At 47.6% G+C, this 21031-nt stretch overlaps 5 protein-coding genes across 13 annotated transcripts; 4 read left to right on the top strand and 1 right to left on the bottom strand.

Annotated features, from left to right (window-relative positions):
• Positions 1 to 293: 293 nt before the first annotated feature.
• Positions 294 to 14332, top strand: LOC124207993. 2 transcript variants are annotated; one of them, XM_046605664.1, is made up of 15 exons: positions 294 to 1482; positions 4281 to 4361; positions 5082 to 5147; positions 5623 to 5820; positions 5938 to 6070; positions 6249 to 6635; positions 6713 to 7192; positions 7328 to 7587; positions 7817 to 7962; positions 8039 to 8621; positions 8702 to 9072; positions 9146 to 10122; positions 10203 to 10612; positions 10690 to 12192; positions 12264 to 14332. In XM_046605664.1, the coding sequence occupies exons 1-15, from the start codon at positions 1369 to 1371 to the stop codon at positions 13164 to 13166; spliced, it is 6612 nt and encodes a 2203-aa protein (XP_046461620.1). In that variant the 5' UTR covers positions 294 to 1368; the 3' UTR covers positions 13167 to 14332. The 2 variants fall into 2 exon arrangements, with proteins under 2 accessions (XP_046461620.1, XP_046461619.1); XM_046605663.1 differs by having other exon boundaries at positions 295 to 1482; positions 10200 to 10612.
• On the top strand, positions 13292 to 13795 carry LOC124207635 (endochitinase A-like). Its single transcript, XM_046605208.1, has one exon. The coding sequence runs from the start codon at positions 13292 to 13294 to the stop codon at positions 13793 to 13795; it is 504 nt and encodes a 167-aa protein (XP_046461164.1).
• A 348-nt stretch (positions 14333 to 14680) lies between the features above and the next one.
• On the top strand, positions 14681 to 17192 carry LOC124208000 (zinc finger protein 431-like). The gene is made up of 4 exons (XM_046605675.1): positions 14681 to 14864; positions 14993 to 15542; positions 15615 to 15944; positions 16045 to 17192. Exons 2-4 carry the CDS (start codon positions 15018 to 15020, stop codon positions 16279 to 16281), a joined length of 1092 nt encoding a protein of 363 aa, XP_046461631.1. The 5' UTR covers positions 14681 to 14864; positions 14993 to 15017; the 3' UTR covers positions 16282 to 17192.
• A 13-nt stretch (positions 17193 to 17205) lies between these two features.
• On the bottom strand, positions 17206 to 20165 carry LOC124208003. 8 transcript variants are annotated; one of them, XM_046605685.1, is made up of 5 exons: positions 19158 to 19284; positions 18122 to 18326; positions 17910 to 18051; positions 17722 to 17845; positions 17206 to 17656 (listed from the first exon to the last, which is right to left on the bottom strand). In XM_046605685.1, exons 3-5 carry the CDS (start codon positions 17942 to 17944, stop codon positions 17333 to 17335), a joined length of 483 nt encoding a protein of 160 aa, XP_046461641.1. In that variant the 5' UTR covers positions 17945 to 18051; positions 18122 to 18326; positions 19158 to 19284; the 3' UTR covers positions 17206 to 17332. The 8 variants fall into 8 exon arrangements, with proteins under 8 accessions (XP_046461641.1, XP_046461637.1, XP_046461636.1 ...); XM_046605681.1 differs by lacking the exons at positions 18122 to 18326; positions 19158 to 19284 and adding an exon at positions 20031 to 20165 and having other exon boundaries at positions 17722 to 17851; XM_046605680.1 differs by lacking the exon at positions 18122 to 18326 and having other exon boundaries at positions 17722 to 17851; positions 19158 to 19283.
• Positions 18595 to 21020, top strand: LOC124207998 (protein downstream neighbor of son homolog). The gene is made up of 6 exons (XM_046605671.1): positions 18595 to 18785; positions 18849 to 19125; positions 19188 to 19611; positions 19981 to 20164; positions 20229 to 20442; positions 20504 to 21020. Exons 1-6 carry the CDS (start codon positions 18595 to 18597, stop codon positions 20819 to 20821), a joined length of 1608 nt encoding a protein of 535 aa, XP_046461627.1. The 3' UTR covers positions 20822 to 21020.
• The last annotated feature ends 11 nt before the right edge of the window (positions 21021 to 21031 follow it).

The following is a 21031-nucleotide window of genomic DNA, read 5'->3' as shown; positions in this document are numbered from 1 at the left end:
GGCCCATTTTCTTAGCTGTCTTGTGTGTGTGTGTCCAGCTACACAGGTTGAGCCCACACACACGCAACTGTGTTTCTTTTTCGGTTGTGCCCGGCGTGAATCGATAGTTAAAAAAGAAGGTGTATATACGCTTCTTGATTCGACTTTTGGTCGCCTAGAGCCATTGTATATAAGAACTCTTATAGATGTATTTCTCTCTAGGCTCTGTTTACGTGAGTGTGTGGCGGTGGTGGCGGTGCGGTGGTGCTGTGGGGTTCCTCCCTTCACCGAACTCTCCTTTCTCCCGAACGGGCCAACACGGCCAGTCGGCAGTGAGCGCCGCACCTGAACGGTGTGCAGTTTTTTTTCCCTTTTCCATCCTCGTGAAAAAATTTTTGTTATTTTTTAAATTTTTATTTCGATTTCTTTTTTTCCATTTTTTGGGAAGAAAAGTGGAAGAAGAAGGAACGTTTTTTTGTTTTGTTTCTCACGACCGAATCAAGCGGGACTATTGTCTTGTGTTTCACACACATTACCCGACTCTACTTGACACACACACACACGATTCACTGTGCCTCTGTTGCTGCTGCTGCGCTTCGATTATTTAACAATCGTTTCGCAGTAGTAAATCATGTGTGCTGTGCTTCGTCGACCCCCGAGCTGTCACGAGAGGCCTTCACGGCCATTTTAAAAAGTTCAGAAATCAGAAAAGAAAAAAACATTTTTTGTTTTAAAATCATTTTCAAAAAGTTGCTGAACCCAATCCCGGACCACCCCTAAATCAAAAGTTGTCATTCGACATTGAAACAACTGGTTTATATTTTTGTTGGGATCTTATTATTATTATTATTACCATTTCTTTTTTTCCCCCGGCGAGATTACAAGACGAGTTCGCTTATTATTATGCAGAGTAACACAACATCGCAGCAGCGGGGAATGAAAAGTTGTGGGGATTAAAAAAACAAAATTTGAATAACTATGGCAACGCCGCCGCCGCCGAATTGTTTGATGGAGAAGAAATACCCCAGAGGCCCCAAAGCAGAATGCATTGAAATTCTTCTGGTTATGTCCCCCTAGTGATTGTTGCTGCTGCTGCTGCTGCTGCTGTGCTGCTGCTCGTGTGTTTTGAAAGTTTTTTTTTTTTTTTCATTTTTATTTGGTGTGGAAACTTGACTGTGTGTGCGAGTGTGTGAGTTTTGTTTGATCATAATTTGAAAAAGGAAAAATGTCGACATGACGCCATGACTGCACCGGGTTACCGTGAAGGTGATGGCACGATTTGGCCCTAACCGGACAGGAGGAATATTTCCAATTGAAATATAGGGCACGTCCAATCGTTTTCGTGTGTGCAAAAAAACGAGCCCATCAAACTATCGAAACTCTGAGAAAATGTCCAAAGCTGACTGCAGGAAGTTTGCTCCCAACGTTTTCAACAAGAACAAGTGTGCCAGCTGCTTCAAAGCCAAGGATGAGCACAGCGATGAGGCCCTGGAGAACAATCGGGTAACTATCACCATTCATTTCTTGGCTCTGGCAAGGTGGAATCCACCTCACCTGATGAATGAGGTGGATGGTGCGAAACATAAAGTGCTGCTTCCTCTCTCTCTCTCTTTCCGCTTGGAAGTGCTGGGTGTGTACACACACACATGTGAGGTTGTGTACAATCGTAGACAGTCAAGCGAACAGGAAAGGGCCCACCAAAGATCTGCAGTTTCATTCATACCAACACAAAAATAAACCCAACGGCGCATTCCATTTCGTTTCCTCTGCCGATGAATGAGACTCTCTTCCGTCATTCTTATCTGTTGACAAACAAACATCTCTCCCCCATCATCTTATCGTCAGAACTGCGTAACCTCCTTGTGGTAATAGATGTCTATTACATCATTGAATGGTCGTACGGGCCGGAGAGACGTGTGAGTTATTATCGATTCTTTTCGGGACTGGAAATGGTGTCGCAAAAGGTGGCCGGTCATTCAAGACGGTCTGGCTGAATGACATTGTTTGTTATAACGACAGTCAATGGGGTTTGGTTGCGGCCGTGAGTTGAGCACGGGGCGGCGTTCGCCTGCACAGGTGCCTGCGGAGGTGCCCTCCGCCTCTTTTCGGGAATGAGGTGGCCCCAAAAGAGAGAAAGAGCTCGGCGGCCCTGCCACCCATCTCACACACAAGTGTCTGTGTTGTATCTCCCACTGGCTGGCTCTGGCCTGTAGTGAAAGTCTTGATTTTCTGGTACACATCGGGTAGAATTTATTTGATTCTTAAAAAAAAATATAAAAACCTTGGGACTGTATCCAAGAAAGACTAGCCGAAATAGAACGTGTGCGGGATTATCTCTCCAAATGGAAAAAAGAAGAAGTTTTTTTCTTCTGACTTGAATCGTCTGTTTTTGGTCATTGGACCGCGTCCAGCTGTTGTTGTTGTTGTTGTTATTGGTCCGACCACACGCACAAATTTGACCAGCTGGTGGTTGGTTTTCCGTTTTTCGTTTGTAACAAACTCCCGTAATTCGGGAGACCCGACATCCGGCCCCCTGGCTAAATACCCCCAAACACACACGGCCAGAGGGATGTAATATCCATTTCATTTATTCCAAATTTGGTTTGGAAAAGAGAAGATTTCGACCAGAATATATTTAAAATGTTTTGACTTGAACGGGTAATGGCGCACACGCTCTGGGTTTCCATTTCTTTTTTCTTATTTTTAAAAAAAGAGAAAATCTACTTAACCGCATAGAAGAAGAAGAAGAAAAAGATATAGAGGGGCACTAAATAGACGTTAACGGATTCTCTCCTCTCCCGGAGCCGGACATTTTGAATCTTTTACGAGCGTGTCGATAATAACGGGAACTTTTTTTCTCTCTCCTTTCAGAGGGTTGAAAAAGTAAAATAGTCTGGGTTTATTTTTTCCATTTTTTTATTGTCGTTTTTCTTTTTCCACGTGCCTCCCTCTTGTAGAAAAATAAAATCCCTTGTTAAATAATCAAGTCGAATTTAGGAGAAGAAAAAATTGATTTCATTTTTCCAACCTAAATTTAATTTAAAAAGAAGAATTAACCGTGTGAATATTCCATCAGAAAATAACACGGGGCCAGTGTGTGTGTACCTGTTGTATTATAATAGTACCCAGAGTGTCTGTTGGCTATCGCCTTATTTGGGTATGCAGGGTTTCGGTCAACGCGCTATATAATAATACAGTTGGATTTATTATTTTTTTTTTTTTTTAAAGAAAAAAAAAAAGAAAAATAAATAAAAGTAACCTGGAGGCTTAATAACATTTCTCTCTCGCCAAGAAGAAGAAGAAGAAGAAGAAGGTACCGCCGTTGCCGCTGCCGCCATGTGAGCGCACCTCCTGATGAGTTGATTGATCGATTCTCATTTTAGACTGAAATTCTAGAATTTCCTGCCCATCATGTCGAGTCGCGTGTGTTTCACCGAGAAAATCGAAATAAAAATATATCTCTTTCTATCTTTCTTTTTCTGTTGGGGTGGGAGTAGGAGGAGTAGGTAAAAGACAGCCCCAAATATAGACGAAAAGAAGAAGAAGAAGAAAATGCTTCTGTCGTTATCTTGTCACTGGAGACCAACACCTTAAAAAGTCCCTGGAAAAGAAACAACTCGGTGCGGTTGTCGATCGTTTCGGTCGGTGTGTGACGTCATCATCTTTCAGTTGCGAGTGGGGGGGAGTTTTAACACACAAACAGAAAAAAAAAAGAAGAGAGGGACGTGTAACAGACACACACACACGTGAAAAAGCGCCGTGAGGTTCACTCACGAGCAAGAGAGAAAGGTCCCGTCCGGTCATTGAACGCAACGGCGTCTTCTTTTTACTTCTTCTATATTTTTACCTTCTTCTTCTTCCCACGTCTATTCCGCCTCATTTAGAAAAGAGAGAGAAAGAGAGAGAGAAACGCCGGGGCCTGCGCTCTTCTTTTGTTATTGTGAACAAGCGCTTGACCAAAAATATATTTCTAAAATAAAATACGAAAGTTTAAAAAAGAAAGAAAAACAATAGAAGAAGAAGAACTTGATACGTGAAGAATTCAAGACAACCAGAATATTATTCTTGTAATAATAATATCCTTCATCATTTTTTCTTCTTTCCACATCTGCTGTGTGGTGGTGTGGTGTCTGATTTCATTTTTCTATGAATAATTAATTTGAATAAGAAACTCGATTTTCTCTTTTTTTTTTGTCTGTGTGTCTAAAATTTATTCCGATTGATACAATTCCATTTGTTATCTAACACAAAAAAATCATAATAAATTTATTTATTTATTTATTTTTTTTGTGTGTTTCCAGGCGAGCCGGAAAGTAGCCAAATGCGGTTACCTGTTTGCCGCGCCCGACTGGGACTTCTCCAATCCCATCAACCGGACCAAGGTAAGAAAAATGGCGGCCCACCATTTATTTTTATTTTTGAATTTTATTTTATTATGCCAGCCATAACATTAATAAAACTCCTACAAAAGCGAATCTCAAAAATGATATTTGGAACACGCGAAAAGCAGTTGTTGAAAAAATAAAAAAGAAAAAGGTCCAGTCACGAAATCACGATGAATAAAGACAACACAAGTGACGAGTGTGTCTGTGGGGTGGTGGGTGTTGTTGTTGTTGTATGTGGGTGTCGTTAAGTAGTGGAGAAATTTCTTTTTTTCTTCTTCTGGATGCCGAAATCAAAGAAGAAAAAAAGAAGTTTGTTGTCTACAATTTATTCATGTCCGCCCCTTCAACCGTCTGGACTTTGGCCGATTCACGCCCACCACCACCGACAATAGCAACAACAACATCCTTGGAACGGATTTTTATAGACACCCATTTCTCCACTTGTTTTTTTTCTTTTTTATTCAATTGATTTATTCCGGCTCTTTTATTTTGGGGTTTTTCAACGGGGGCCCGCAAGGCGAATCGAAAGTTTGCTGGGCCTGTGCGACCTCGCACGAAGAAAGTTTGGCCCGATGATGGAACGAATAGAAAATTAAAATGATATTTTCACAATGATGTTGTTGTTGTTGTTTTTAATCAAAACCGGTCCCGTTGTTAACTCATCTTTATCTTTTTTTGTTACTTGTTGGTACCTTTGATGATGGACGGACACATTAGCGATGGCAGCGGAGATGGTTCGTCCTCTACGACGATGGAGAATTGACCTACTCGGTGGACGAACACGTAAGGAGGGAAATTTTCTTTCTATTTTTCACTCACTTCAAATGATTGTTATTATTATTTTGGGCTGTTGTTGTTGTTCTTTCCCTGGGAGAGATTTCTATCAAAAAAACAAAAGGTGGGATGGGGAAGCCTTGTTTGTTGTAAGTCAATCAAAAATCTCAAATCCAATTAACTTGTAAGGCTTTGAAAAAGAACAACAACATTTTCGACGGGCAAAAAGGGCAAAAAAAACTTGATTAATCCCAACTTAAAAAAGGAAAGCACTTGAAGTCTTCCTTCTTCTTGTTCTTCTTCTTTTTTGATGGCCTGAATGATGTCAGCTGACCTTTGTAATCTTTTTCTTTCACCAAGGGTTTCTCTCTCTGACCATTTTTCGCCATTTGGGTTGGTGGAGGGGTAGAAATCTAAATAAATCAAACTCGATGGAAATTTCATCGTCGTCATCATTTTTCTCTTTTTTTTATTTTTGTTTTAGCCGGAGACTGTGCCGCAGGCCATCATTGACATGAATCGCGTGGTGGAAGTGTCTTACGAGGCGGAGGAGGTGACTGGCCACCCATTCAGCCTGGCGTTGACGGCGGCCGATCGGGTCCACTTTCTCAAGGGGACGTCGCGTGAAGAATCAAAGTGGTGGTTCGACATCCTCTCCATGTTCCCCAGGACTAATATGAAGGTGGGCCATCCTTTTCTTTCTCCCGTCCGTCTGATGGGAAATTGGCCGTGTGATTGACCGACCGCCTTTTTTCTCTTTTATTTCATTGAATTGTTTTTCTCTTGGAATCTTGAACAGACCGGACGTCATAAAAGGAACGCCACCTTCCCCGGAAGCAAAGCCACGACGATTATCTCGACGCAACAACAACAACAACACCACCACCACCACCAGCAGTCGACGGCTCCCAATTCGCCTTGTCTCAGCAAAGGTGAAATGGAATTTTCTTCTTTTTTATCTTTTCTTAAAAACATTTCCGACTCTTGACGGGAAAAATTGTACCGTACCTCGGTCGACTCTATAAAACTTGAAAGAGATAAAAGATAATTCATGGAATAAAACAAAAATTTCCCACTTGTTTTTTCTCTTCTATGGTGTGTGCCGGCCAGGTGTTTCGATCCAGCCGTTCCAGACGCCGCCGATGGCCCGACCGCGTTTCCACAGCCACACGGAGTCGCTGATGCGGAGCGGTGCCCAGCACACGACGACGTCGTCTTCGTCGTCGATGACGGGAGGCCTGCAGAACTTTAATTCGCTGCCGGTCAAGGACACCAACGGCCGGAACGGCAATTCAACTAGCGGTGGCAATAACAACCAACGAATTTCCATCGAGGAAGACGACATTATTCCCGTCAAGGAAGTGGCGACTCTCAGTACTGTCCCCTCGGCCGTCGTCGCCACTTCGTCGTCGTCGTGTCCGCCTCTGCCCGCCAAAGTTGTGCCCGCCGAAAAGGAAATCGTCATCGTCGACAAGGATTTTGACGATAAAATCAAAAGTATTTAAAAACAACCGAAAATTGACTGGGCAGCTGGACTTAATTTTTTGTTTCTTTAATTTTGTTTGGCCCGGCAGCGAGACGTGTCATCCGCCGGGAGATCCGCGGGGCTCGAAGCGCCCGCTGCAATTCGGAAATATTGAGCAGCCTCATCATCCAGCCCGGCAACAACATGAACAACAACAGTAACGGCCACAGCAACAACAGCAGCAGCGGCAGCAGCAATAACAGCGCCGCAGGCAAAGGTTACGCCCTGGTTCTGCCCAGCTCGACCTTGACGGCGCCCATAGGCAGCAAGAACAACGCCGGACTGGGCAGCAGCTGCACTCCGTCCGAACGGCCGCGATCGGCTTTATTGCCGCCCGTCCCTCCTCCATCGTCGACAACGACGGCGGTGGCCACGGCCGTGGTCGCCGCCAGCCCCGTCCCTCCGCCACGCTCGCCCGTCATCAGCGCCAACCCACACAGCCCGTTTTATCTGTACATGGCCGACGTCCCGCGCAACCGACATTTCGAAAGTCTGGAGAGTTTGCAACATGCTTTCACTAACATGAATAGTAAGTCGGGCAACAACAACAACAGACAAATGAATCTGCCCAGCTGGCTGGCCTTAAGCGGGGGGGGGCAACCTTTTTCTTCAGGAGAATGATAATTTTATGCTGGAATTTATGATATTTGATTGTGATTATTAGGTCCGTCCAGAGCTAGACACAGCAGCTCCAAGGACATGCCGGACTCTGGTGGGTTGTCTCACAAGACGGAGCCGGCAACGCCCGTCATCGCCACCAAGGATCGACCCATGAGCATGCACGAACTGGGGTCCGCCTCGGCTGATCGACTGCGCAGCGGATTGTCGTCGTACGAGAGTTCCCCAGTTCGCCCAGCTGCCGCCCTCGAACGACAAACGACAACGACTCGTCAACCCGAAACTATCAATCCGCCCGGAGAAGCGGTAAATTCAAATTACATTTTTCCAAATTTAAAACTTCCTCCTTCTTCTTGTTGCTGTTGTTGCCATTTCTGCCCAGTTTGATTGATGTGGGATTGTTCGTCATCATCATGCGGTGACTGGGCGGTGCTTAACAATGAGGAAAATTGGGGTGGGAGGGAAGGACGGACAACATTTTTTGTTTTTTTTTTTCTTCTCCTTATTTGATAATGTAATTTTGTATTTTATTTAGGTACGAGGAGATCCGGATGGATGCGGATTAGACCCCGTGACGTCCTTCTGCTCGCCATTACCCGACCGCCGCTCGGCGCTGACATTGACGGCCCCGTTGCTGGACGACAGTCTCAAAAAGGGTTGGCTCCTCCGCTTATCTTACGGGTTAGTTGTTTCATCATATTTCATCGAATTTAATTTAATTTAATTAATTTTTTTTTCAAATTCTTTGACTGGGCAGAGGAGAGTGGAAAAAGTACTGGTTCGTTTTGAGGTACAGTTTGCTGTCGCTGTACCGCGACCACGCGGCGGAAGACGCCGGATTGGCCGACGAGACGATCGATTTGGCCCAGATCGCCAGCGTGGACGAGACGGACTCTGGCCGGAGCTATGGCTTCCAGATGGCGGCCGTCGACGGCAAGAGGCTCTACTCCCTGGCGGCCCTCACCTCCGGCATCCGCACCCAGTGGATCCAGGCCCTGCGCAACGCTTGCAACCAAGGCAAAATGGCCCACCTGCCCACCAAGTTGCTGTCGGCCGCCAGTAGCGCCGCCGCCGCACTCAAGGCCGTCAAGGAGAACGTCGATCCGGCCGCCGTGTCCCGCCGCGAGGCGGATGACGAATCGCTGGAATCCTACGACGGATCGACCACCGAAGACGAGGACGAAGATGAGCTGGACGACGACGACGACGGTGACGTCATTGTCCACCAGTCGGAAGACGATGAAGACGAGGACGGCCAAGACGACGAGAATCCACCCGGACCGGAACCCATTCAGTCGCTTCCACTGTCGCCTCCACTCAATCGAACTCCAATGTCCAAGGTAATTGAATTGAAACTGGATCCATCCATCCATCCGTTTTTCTAACGCGCCATTTTGCTGGCCACTTTTTCTATTTTTAGGTGAAAGAGCGGGACCGATCGAGGTCCAGCTCGAGATCTCGCTCCCGGCACCGTTCCGCTTCGCCGTCGTCGGTGAGAACCAACAGCCCGCCGACGGCTGGGCTGGTGATTTCCGTTCCGCCTTCGTCACACGGTGGTGGTGGGGATGCGCCGGCCGGTGGCGGCGCCGGGCACGTCCAGAATCGACTCGACGCGGCCAAGGGTGAAATCACCCGTTTGCTCAACGAGCGTCGAGAGCAAGAGAGAGAGGCCCAGCAGCAGCTGGTGACGCTCAACGCCAGGCTGGCCGAGAAGGAGCAACAAATGAACCGATTGGCCGGCATCCTCGAGGCCACCAAAGCCGAAAGCAAACGCCAATTAATCGACATCCAGTAAGACCCTCCACCCCAATCAGTCAAATGGCGTCATTTATACTAATCGGCCCGTTTTTATTTTTTTGTCCAGGAACCTACTGGACCAGAAGGAAGCGGAACTGAGGTCGTTGAGGGACGACTCGGCCAACGGCCGGGCGGAGAACGCCGAACTGCGTGACAGTCTCAAGCGTGAACGCTCGGAAGTTTACAAATTGCGCGACGTGGCCCAGGAGCTGCGCTCCCTCCTGGACAGCCGCAACGACACGCTCAATCAGCTGCAGAGCAAAACCAACGAGGTGGAGGTCCTCAACCGGAGGCTCAAGGCCACGCAGGAGAACCTCAGTCAGACCCAGGAGCGGCTCCAGCGCGGAATCGAGGAGAACGAGGGACTTTTCGCCCGGCTCAGGCAGATGGAGGACAACCGGGCCGGTGTAGGAGGTGGCGGCGCTGCTGGTGTCGGAGTTGGAGGGTCCGGAACAGCTGGATCGTCTTCTCTGAGACGCAGCCGCAGCTCGACGGGCGGCTCCATGCCGCTGCCGCTCCAGCTGTGCACCCGCAACCTCCTGGGCGGCAGCAGCAAGAAGAGTCTGCCCAGGCTGGACTCGCTGAGCGACTTGAGCAACATCGACTACGACCTGGACCTGGAGTCGCTGGACCGCGAGAGTCTGGTCGACGAGTACGTGGAGCTGCGCGCCCGGTTCGAGCGATCCCTGGTGGAGATCCGGGCCCTCAAGCGGGAGCTGCGCCAGGCCCAGTCGGCCGTCGACGGCTTTGAAGTGGCCCAGATGGCCCTCAAGCAGCAGTGGCAGGCCAAGGAGACGGACTACAACTCACAGCTGAGTCTCATGGCGGCTAGGGTCCAGGACCTGACCAGCAAAATGGCCGCCGCCGACAAGCAGGTCCGCCAGCTCAAGATCAAGGTGGCCAAGTCGGAGAGCCGCGAGAAGAGGCGGACCCAGTCGCTCAAGGGCCGCGAATCCTTCCAGCTGTCCAAGGAAGTCGAGGACAAGCTGGTCGATCTGGAACACAAAATGGCCGCCCTGGGCACTCCATCTTCTGCCGACAAAGGTAATTTTGTTTTTTTCCCAACAATTTCAGTCCGTCATTCAACAACAAATAAAAAAAAAAATGTTTTTTTCCGGCAGAAGGTCCGCCGTCCAGGGCCCGAAAAGGATTCGAGGAGCCGACCAAATCGTTCCGGATGCGACGCAAGTCACTGGAGGGTGGCGCCGTCTCCGGCGGCGGCGACTCGGTCAAGATCTTGTTGCGAGTCGACCAACTGGAACAGCAACTGGCCGGCCGTCAGAGCACCACCCCCACCCCCAGCGGTGGCAGGAAATCGTCGTCGACGTCCATCGAGCGCAAAAACTCGCTGCCCGGCAGGTCACCGCAGGGCAAACCGCCTCGTTCCAGCCCATTGAAAGTGGTGACGGCCGGCACGGGATTGTCCGCCAAACACTCTGTCACCCACGACGGACCCATCACCCGCTCCTCGAAACTTGTTCAAGATCTGGAACAGTGCGTCGTCGAGCTGGAACTCATGTTCGACGGTAACAAGGTAATAATTGTCCAGCTCTATAAGTGACGGCCAGCGGGTCCAATTTCATTTATTTGGTTTGATTTACTTCGACACAGATGGACGGCCAGAGTCTCATCGGCAAAATCCGCAACATCCAGCAGGAATTGCTGAACCCGGACGGAGTCCGCGTGGCCGTCTCGACGTCCGACGGAGCCTCGCAGGTGGAAAAGATTCAGGACCTGCTCAGGGTCCGTCTCTCTGAGCTGAAAGTCAAGCGCGATCAGGTCCGCAGTCTGGGCAAACTGGACTCGGCCGCCGTCAGCCAGATCGCGGCCGAGAAGCTGGCCTTGGAGCTGGCCATCGCCGAGCAGCTGTCGACCGTGACGGCCGCCAAGCAGCCGGAAGAGAGGGAAATGCTCCGCGACGCCAACTGGACCATCCACAAGCTCAGCTGGTTGAAACGCAAATTGAACGGCGAGCGATCGGCGCCGGCCCTGGACCAGTCGACCAGTTTTGGCACTTACTGCTCCGCCCTGGCCGAGCGCCTCTCGGCCATCGCCGCCATCTCCAGCACTTCCCGCTCTCACCAGGGAGCGGAATTAGCGTCCGAGTTGGCCGGCAATCCTCCGCTGCTGCCGCCTCGAGTGGCCCAGCAGCTGGCCGAGGAGGAGCGTGACTTGTCGATCCTCTTCTCCAAGTACAAGGAGGAGAAGCTCCAGGAGCTGGCCCGTCTGCTGGCCCACGAGACCCTGCGCATGGGCGACAGTCCCAGCGCCGACAATCAGCTGGTGGAAGAGGTCAAGGTCCGCGAGGCCTGGCTGGAAGCCCAGGAAGTGGCCAACAAGGAGCTGGTGGACAGCGAAGTTCGGCAAGCGATGACCCGCATGGCCGAAGTCTTTGCCGAAGACGTGGCCGACGAGGAGCGTCTGGCGTCCGCCCTGCTCCTCTGGCCGGCCCAGCAGCTCCAGTACGAGCAGCGCTGCCAAGTGGTGGAGGAAGTCCTGCGCTCGGAGATGGAAGAAGCCGTCCTGCTGCTGAGCAACGCCTACGAGCGGAGCCTCCAGCAAATGAAGTGCCAGTCGTCGCTCCTGCATCCGCCGGAAGGCGATCTGGAAGCGGCCCTGAGCGAATTCGCCGAAGTGGTGGCCCACAAGGCCCTGATCGACGGCCACATTGCCGTCCTGCAGGGCGAGACGCCGTTCCAGCCGCTGGCCACCAGCAGCGGATCCGATTCCAGCATCGTCCAGAACGTCAGCATCATCCAGGAGACGGAAGCCATCATCAACTGTATGTGCAGCCCGGACTTTTTCCCGGCCTCACTCAATTGCGGCGAAGTGGCCGCCATCCTGCACCGCAATTTGGCCGAGCCCCGCAGCAACAGCAAGCCGGAAGACTCCTCTTCCCCCTCTTCCGGCGGAAGAGAATCTGAGCGGAACGGCAACGGGAACAACGCCAAGTCGTCGGCCATCAACGAGGACATGATCCGGCAAAAGTACCAGGCCGAAATCGAGCAGCTGCGCGCCCTGACGGAGAAGGGCATGTCGGCCATGGAAGGATCTCACAAGCGCATCATCGCCCAGATGGAAGAGAAACACCAACAGGATCTGAACCGCCTCCAGGTGGGTTTTTATTTGGTTGAATTCTTTGCGATCAGCAAATTTGGTTTTTACAATGGAAATTTCATTTTCAGGTGGAAAAGGAGCGGGCCCTTGCGGAAGAGACGCAGGCCACCCTGGCCGCCCTGGACGCGATGCGCAAAGCCCACGAGGCCGAAGTGCAGCGCGAAATCGCCCGCTTCAAGGAAGAGTTTCTGAGCCAGGCGGCGGCCCGCCAGGCTCCCGCCCATCGGGAATTGACGCCCAACCGGGAGCAGGAGATGGAAGAGATCCGCCGGCAGATCCTGTCGCTCAGCGAGAAGTACTCGCACAAGTGCCTGGAATCGGCGGCCCTGGAGCAGAAAGTCTCGTCGCTCAGCCAGCAGATGGCCGTCTCCCAGCGGCAGATCCTCGATCTAGATTCGCGCAACCAGCAGCTCCGCTCCTTCCTGGACACTGGGATCGGCGTCGACCACCAGCCGGACGCCAGTCCGGCCGAACTCCTCCGAGCCAAGGAGAGCCAGTTGCTCATGTTGCAGGAGGACGTGGCCGAGCTGCAGTTTTGCCTGCGGGAGTCGCAATCCCGCGAGGAGGATCTGGCCGCCATGGCCCGCAACATGGGCCAGTACCTGCGGACGGAGCGGACCCTGCAGTCGGACGAAGTGGCCGCCTTGCGCCACCGACTGGAGGACTTGCTCCTCCTCAGCGGCCACTCGAGCGTAGGAGGCAGCGGCTCCAGTGGCCTGCCGTCCAGCAGCCTGCTGGGCCGGAAGAACAGCAGCGGCGACGACAAGAGCAGTCCGTCGCGAGAGTCGCCTCCGCGCGAGTCGATCCGCTTCCACTACGTCCGCTCCAAGGACTTGACCCGCTCGCCCAGCTGCCCCCGACTGTCGGGTTTTTTATCGCTGGCTCCGAGACTGACGGCCCGCTCAGTGCTCCCTCCCAAGGATCTGTCCACCAGTCAGGTCCCGTCGGGATCGAGCGCCACCCACCACTAACCTTGCCAGTCGCGCATACCTTGGCGCCGCCACCGCCACGACGCCCGTCCCTCATAACCCCGACGACGGACAGAACGGTGACGCACAAGGTGACTGTCAAACTTGGCCGGCCGGCTATCTCGGAGATGAGTTGCTTCAGTGCAGCGGACAAGGGCCTCATGACCTTTGCCCTGCCGCTAACACCAACAACCACAACAACTAATCTGATGACCACTACTACGCAATACTACTACCACTCGTTTAGCTTTGTCGATAGACGTCCAGCACCTAAAATCCCTCCGTCCACTCGTCCGTCTCCTCTTCTTTCTTCGTCTTCTTCTTCATCGACTTGCACTTGGTCGTCCTATTCGTCGTCCGCTTCTTCTCGCCTTAATGCAGGTACTGCGGCAGCCACAACCCATCCGTCCCGCCTAGTTCCCGTCAAACCGGACACGTCCAGCCCCCCCAACCACCACCGAAGGCCATTGAATGTTCCTCCGCCGCCTTCCCCGTCCTCTTCTTCTTCTTCTTCTTCTTCTTCACTGCGCAGCAGCTCAACCGACGCTAAGTCTTACCTGAAACCTACCAAGGCTTCCTCGCTTAAAGCCCCTGGCACCACCACTACGAGAGCCAACAACATTTCATTCTGAATTTTTTTCCTCTTTTTAAATCTTCCTTTGATGCGCCGTGTGGGATGAGGCTTTGTTGTTATCATCTCTTCCTTTTCAATCATTTGACAAATTTTCAATTTTCTGAATTTCTTATTTTTTCTTTTCATTTACCCCCCCCCCCCTTCCCAATGTCAAATCTGGACATCCTAAAAAAGTATTTTTTTGATTACCAACGAAGAAAAAGGAAAACACTGAAATCAAGATCGATACGTGGCTTATTATTATTTCATTATTTGATATCAACAGAGAAACAAAATGTATCAAAACTAACTTGTGTATTTGCGAAACTAATTTTTATACGATTTTTGGATTGTTTTATTTGGCTTCTCTTTTTTTAAAACAAATTCTATTTACTAGTGCGTGCTGCCGTTGCTTGTTTTTTTTTTATCCCCAATTTTTTTTTTTTTTAATTATTATTTTTATTACAAAATAAATAATTCAACATTCATCTGTGCCTGACCACATTAAGGAAATAAAATGAAGTTTATGACGGTGGTTTTAATAACTAAATCAAAATGTGTCTCGCCTCTTTTTCTTCATTTTTTTATCCAGATAAATCAGAGGGGCGTAGACAAAATTCAAACGAAAAAATTGTCATTTTGGCGTGCAGAGGGGGACATATCATCATGGCGGTCGACGGCTTGAAACTCCCGCCATTCGTACAATAGGTGTCCAAATTCACCGATTTGCCAAACGAAAAATGGCGATTGATTGTGAAAACGTTTCGGTTTGCGTGAGCCAAATTCGATAACAAGAGGAAGAACGCGTGTCAAACGATGGATTAACGTGTGAAAATGAAAAAGATTGTGAAATTTGTTGATGCCGGATGACGCCATTGTTGTACAACGGTGGCGCTAGTGTCTCGTCGAAAAGCATTTTTGCCGCCCGTTGTAGTTTAGGAGAGATCCCCCTCTCCCGCCTGACGGTGTTTGGAAAAAAGACTAAAGAGAGAGAGAGAGAGAAATAAAAGCAAATCTGTTCTTCAACAAGAAACTGGGATCAAGATCGACAAGTTGTTTGAGATCAAAAACCACGATTGCCACGCATAGTATGTCAAGCTGACCTGTAGACAGAGATTTTGAGTAGTGCTTTGCTAGAAATTGGTAGATTGTGTGTCTCTTGTTATGTCCATTTTAAAAACCGATGCGTAACATTGTTTGGCTCTTGTGAGTGCAGTATATAGAGAGCTCATTGTTTTACGATGAGCTTCACCCCGTTTGGCGGCTTCCCGACGACGTTGGCAACGATCCCACATTTCGCTGTTGGGAAATTCCAGCAGGCCCAGGACCAGGGGTTTGTTTCAATACCATCGTCCCAGGGCCTGCAGATAGCCGTCAGCACAGTGGACCCATCACAACTGAATCATCACAACCTCAACGGGCATGTCCATGTTCCAACGTCCAGCACCCTCCAGATCCAGAACCAGATGCTCAATACGTTATTGAGCAAAACTGGCCAGAATGATGTGTTTGTAAAAGTGGAAACAGAGGCGGAGGAAAACGAAAGGTTTCACCAGCAACACCACCAAGATAAAAGTGCCCAACAGGACATTAGTAGTTTAAATGAATACCTGTCCCGGTTCTCTGGACCACCCACATTCCCTTTCCAGCAGATGTACAAATACCCCACTGAGCTCATCCACGTCACTCAGACTGATGATCAGCAGCAGAACATGATGAATGACAACTCCCCATCGGTTCAAACACCTGAGCAGCAACAGTCTCAGGTAATGACAATGTCACACTTTCACAACTAACTGTCTTCACACACCTCACCATCTCTCGTTCAACTTTTGCAGGTCCCCAAGAAAGCCAAAAAGAAGAAAAAGAGACGTGATCCTATCCCTGGAGTGCCTATGCCTAGGAGGAGGAGCACGAGTTTGCAGCCAGCGCTGACGACAGCTCTGGATGGAACGACGCTCTATGGATGTCCTCAGTGCCACACGGTCTTCAACAATCGGGAAGCCATCGAGACTCACCTCACGATACACCGATCGGAGAGACCGTTCATCTGCAACGACTGCGGTGCAGCTCTGAAACGTAAAGAACATTTAGATAGACATAGGTCTTCGCACATGACTGAACGCCCACACCCGTGCCCTGTATGTAGCAAGACATTCAAACGAATCGTGAGTTTTTCCTCCCTTTTTTTGTTTTTAAAACTTTTCTTTTATTAATAACCTCAGGATTTGTTTTTAAACATTACGAATGTTGTTTCCTATTACTCAGGAACACTTACAAAGGCATTCGATTATTCATCGAACTGATAAAGTGCACCGTTGTCCTGAATGTGGTAAAGGTTTCAATCGCAAGGATCACCTGACCAAGCACATTCACTCCCATATGGCCAAGAGGATTAAGCAGGAGCTTGGCCAGCAGCCAGGGAAAGCAGGGCAACAGAACAATGACAACAATTCCACCATCAACATTCAGCAGCATCAGAGCGTTTTGGCGCATCTGCATTGAGAGTTTTTCTTACGCCTGTAAAAGCAAACAAACCTTCCGCAGGATCGGTGGTCGGTGGCCTCACAGTATTCAAAAGTGACTAAATATGTTTTTCTTTTTTTTTTCTATTCTGTCCAATAATCTCTTTGAACAGTTGATTCATTTTTGTGTTATTTACCTGTGTTTTTTAATGTCATGTTCATAACACTAGTGCCGATAAGGAGAGAAAGGGACAAACCACAAACGTTTGAGGCGGCTAAACTTCGGGTCGGGTTGGGGGACATTTGTCGATTAGAAACTTGGCCGACAAGTGAAATTGAAATAATCCTTATACAGAAAAAGAAGTACTGCTAGTCTAGCACACACACACACACCTATTATATACATGGAAAGCTTCCATTGATGTATTGCAAAAAAATATAGAAGCAAGAAATGAAGAAGAAGCTGGACTTAAAAGAAAACATTCAGGGACCAAAATTGGAAATCACACACACACATGCGTTACTTACGATGTTTTTTCTTTTTTTCGAGAGCGTTGGCATAATAATACTCTTTTTTTTTTTGCTTTTTGTCCATTTCTGTTGCAAAAAAACACAGCGAAGAAAAGTTTGCAAGAATTTTTCGTTTGGTTTTTGTTTTGTCTTTGTTGAATTGAAAGCGCCTGTGGACGCAAACTTCGCCATTGTACTTTCCTAGTGTGCCACACCTGTCCTCACTTATACCCCTCTTATGTTATACTTTTCCCCGTATCTGCAAGATGATCTTTTTTGGTAAAAAAGTCAATGTCGAAAAGGTATCCTCCTTACACTCATTTCTCACAGTGAACGTGAATGCACGTACCCGTGTCATTTGTTTTCCATCCAATTATTCATGTGTGTATTGCCGATTAGCAAGGAGACAGCTGAAATATACGTGTCACAATTTGTAAGATATATCGCTTCTCAGTCTGAAATATAATTTCGTGTATTAATCGACTAGCGAAGATGAAGTGATTTCATAAAATTGAGATTTAAAAAAAAACGAAACAGAAAAGAGCGAAACATTATTGTTACATTATTAGTACTGACATCTTCTAGCCGTCGTACTTGTTGGGCTTGAATAGTATACCGTGCCTCTTGACACGCTCAATGTGCAAATCAAACAGCAGCTTGTTGGGCGTGTAGTAGTGAGGGTTGGAGTGAACATCCATGTCTGGTGAATAGGTGTCATCGTGAATAAACTGTTGATGCTGGGGAGTTCTTTCACGTGACATTTCATTGGGAATGTTCAGCAGGTCTGGAAGAGGAAGTGCTTGCCGAGTGATCCCATAGAGATTGGGGTTGCACAAGGAACATTGTATCACACTGCTGGAAGTGCTTGGTTGCAGACGGCATTCACAGATGGAAGATCCAGTAGGCTAAAGCAAACAACACAGAATATGAATTTAGCCAATGATTGTACTCCATGACCTAGAAAACTTACAGTGTATGATGGTGTGGTTTCCGAGTTCAAATTACTACCATTTAAATGCAGGTTGTTGATTCTTTTAGACAGTGGCATGAAGTCACATGCATCCGGATCACCATCACTGAGTTGACGTTTTCTCCTGTGACTGATGGTAAGGAATCACTGACATTGTTTGTATAGAAAGCATGGGAAAGCAGATTTACCATCCAGTCTCATTGTTATAATCAGATTCGTCCATAGTATTAAACGATATTGAAAAGCCTTCGATTAATTCGACGTTGTCCTTTTCTTACGAAAAAAAAACTTGTAATACGTTTACAAGACTTCAAAGATCCATATGACCTCCTAGGAAACACAAAGAAATGCATTCAATTCAATTTTAAACAGGATATCAAAAGTGTATAGGCATACAGACACAGAATATGGTTTTCAGATACTTTTGGATCTGAGCTGAGCAGAGACAAAGGAATACCACGAGTTTAACTTAAACTTTTTTTAACGTTAAGGCCTCGTACTTTCGTGTTTGTCATGAAACGTGAAATCATTTCCAACGGGAAGTTGTCTGCTATTAGGGGATAAGATTCCGATATGAAATACGCATCGCCCAAACCATTGAAATACTAAAAAGTAAAAACGCATAAAAAAATTTATTTTAATTTATTTCAGTCTCCTATCATATCTTAAAGCTTCCGCTGCTTTTAATTAAATTTTTATTTGGTGATTTTGAAAATGCTTGAAGCCGCCTTTCGTCAGATGACTGAACTTAGCAGAAGAAATGGCGCTCGTGTTCAATTCTTGTCCACAACTCGTAGAACGAAACGTCCGACAAGATATCAATCAAGTGTTGAATAATAGTCTTATAAATCTGTGGTAATAAACTAAATAAAGATGTCAGGGTCTGTTTGGAAAAAGCCTGACGAAGTTATGAGGCAGATGAGGGATAAGAAAAAAGCCCTCCAAGCACGATTCAGTCATGCATCCACCACGACAGCAACAAATAATTTAGATAATGACGAAGCCTTGGCCCCCACATCGTCCTCGTCAGCAACTGCCTCTGTAAAGAGAAAGAATCCTTTCAGGTATAGTGTAAAATGATGGTATTTTCTCGTCAAAAAATGTCTAACTGTTGCACATCTTGACAGACGCTCCCCAGCCAAGAGGCCAAAACTTCTTACAGTCACTCAAGATGACCAGAGAAATGCAAGTGCCAATGTAGATTTCATGAGCATGTTAAATGCCCCCAATGTAAAAGCTGATACCAATAAAGAGTTGGCTGTGGAACTACCGCAAGCTCTGTCAATATTCACTGCAGTAACACCTGTTTGCCAGAAAGTTGATCAGTGTCCTGTTGATTGGTCCTTAAAGACCAGGGTACGCTTCACCTCCAAATCACCTTTTGCCTTCAGCTCTACTCTCAAAGTATGTTTATCTATATCAAGCAACAAAAATACCAGATTTTATGATTCAGCTTTTCGTCGCAGACGTCCGAGGAGGCTTCTGGAATCACAGGTTTCGTGAGATGCGTCAGCTCTCTCAAATCCGACGAGTGGAGCACGTTGGACACGTCAACAAATGCGCAATTTCATCAATGCTGCTTGTTGTGGCAATATCCTTGGCTGCCTTGGTTATCTTTATTCCCTCGGGACACACGAGCCCCTATCACTTCCACCAGCTCTGTCCAAATCGGCATGGACTCGAGCGTGTCAAATTGCCTGATCAACGACTGGTGTGAAAGCTTTCGCTCTCTTTTCGGACTATTGCGCGCGAGGCAATGCCCATTCTTCTATGTCTGTACTCATCAATTCACCGTTCTCTTTCGAGCTGCTGGAATAGGAGGAGTTGCAGAAATCCATGCTCTATTAACCCCTACCACGCGTGGGATGCGAGAAGTTTTGCGACGAGAAGGTATTAAGGACAGCGATATTTAGTTCATTGGATAAAATCAATCACATGTGTGCCAGGATTGAATGACACATCCATTTTTTCTTTTTTTTTCTTAGCGTTAGTTTGCTATTACGTTTGCTTTTTTATTCTTCTTTTTACTATGCAAAACTTTGAATCAAGAATATTCCATAATTGAATGAGATTTCTAGAGAGAAAATTCGTAGAAAGTACTAGAAGACTTTATAAAACTTGATTTCTTGGAACGTATCAGTTACCATCCGGAGATCGTATTACGATCGTGGTTTCCGATTCGAGTACAAGAAAACAAAAACAAGAAGAAACTTTTGAAAGTGTCTAGAATTTCATTTTCATCTTGATATTTTAATATAGATATCTCATACTCGATGCCGTTGAAGAAAAGTGGTCAAGATCAAACGAACCCTGTGAATAATGATGAAGATGATGAAACCAAAGAAGCTGACAAAGTTGGCGATCTTGATGACGAAGATTGTGACGAAGATGATGCTGACTGGATCAACGATATCGGCCTGCATTCAAATCTCAGATCAAAATTGTGAGACTAATTAATGATTTGCAGATTTTCAACATAAATTCAAATGTCGTTAACATTTTCGTAGGGAGGCTGAAAGGTTGCAGGATGGAGGGCAAGGAACAAGCCAAGGCACCTATGCGGACTCGCTCCTTTTGATCGAAGGTGTTGAGACGCAGGGACTGTTCAACTGGCTTCTAAACAGCAAACTGTGTCTGTCCAGCACTGGCCCATTGACTGGAATTCCTCCAACTCTATTCAGTCCCGTCGCTTTCCATCAGGCCACACTCCGACCCCTCAAGGTAACCGAGTGTCAAAGCATTTCGAAATCTACCATTTCACAATATTGTTTTTCTACCCAAGGCCCGACAAGGTTTTCTGAAGCAAGACGGAGAAAATCTCTACTCCATCGAAGTTCAGGGTCCGATCCTACCCCACTCGATGGTATCGCTAATGAAACTGCTGCAAAGCAGCGATTTCACGGCTGTCTGGACTACGCTATCCAGCACCAAGCCCTTCGCATCATTCCAAAGTTCGACCGCCGCCACTTCTGCATTCGGTAAGGAAAGTTTGAGTGATTGTGGTCTTGACCGGACGAGCCTCGATCTGTTTTGCTCATCACAACTCCCGCCATCCGCTAGCGAGATCCGCTTTCAAGATGGATGTTTTTACTTTAACTAAGAGATAGATCTCTTCTCATTTTTAAAACGTCGAATAAGTGTGTTTTTAAATCATGCTCACTCTACAGTCCAGTTGAATAACAAGTCTGTCAAGAAATCAAATCTTGCCAAATCATGTTATCTTACGACTGATCTCATAATGGTACCATATAAAATGTGAACTTATTGCCGAATGCAATGAATAGATAGTAAAACAATGATTTGGACGAAT

Source organism: Daphnia pulex, chromosome 11 (genome assembly GCF_021134715.1).
Source record: "Daphnia pulex isolate KAP4 chromosome 11, ASM2113471v1".
NCBI lineage: Eukaryota > Metazoa > Arthropoda > Branchiopoda > Diplostraca > Daphniidae > Daphnia > Daphnia pulex.
Note: the sequence above shows the minus strand (reverse complement) of the source record. Positions and strands in the feature narration are given on the sequence as shown.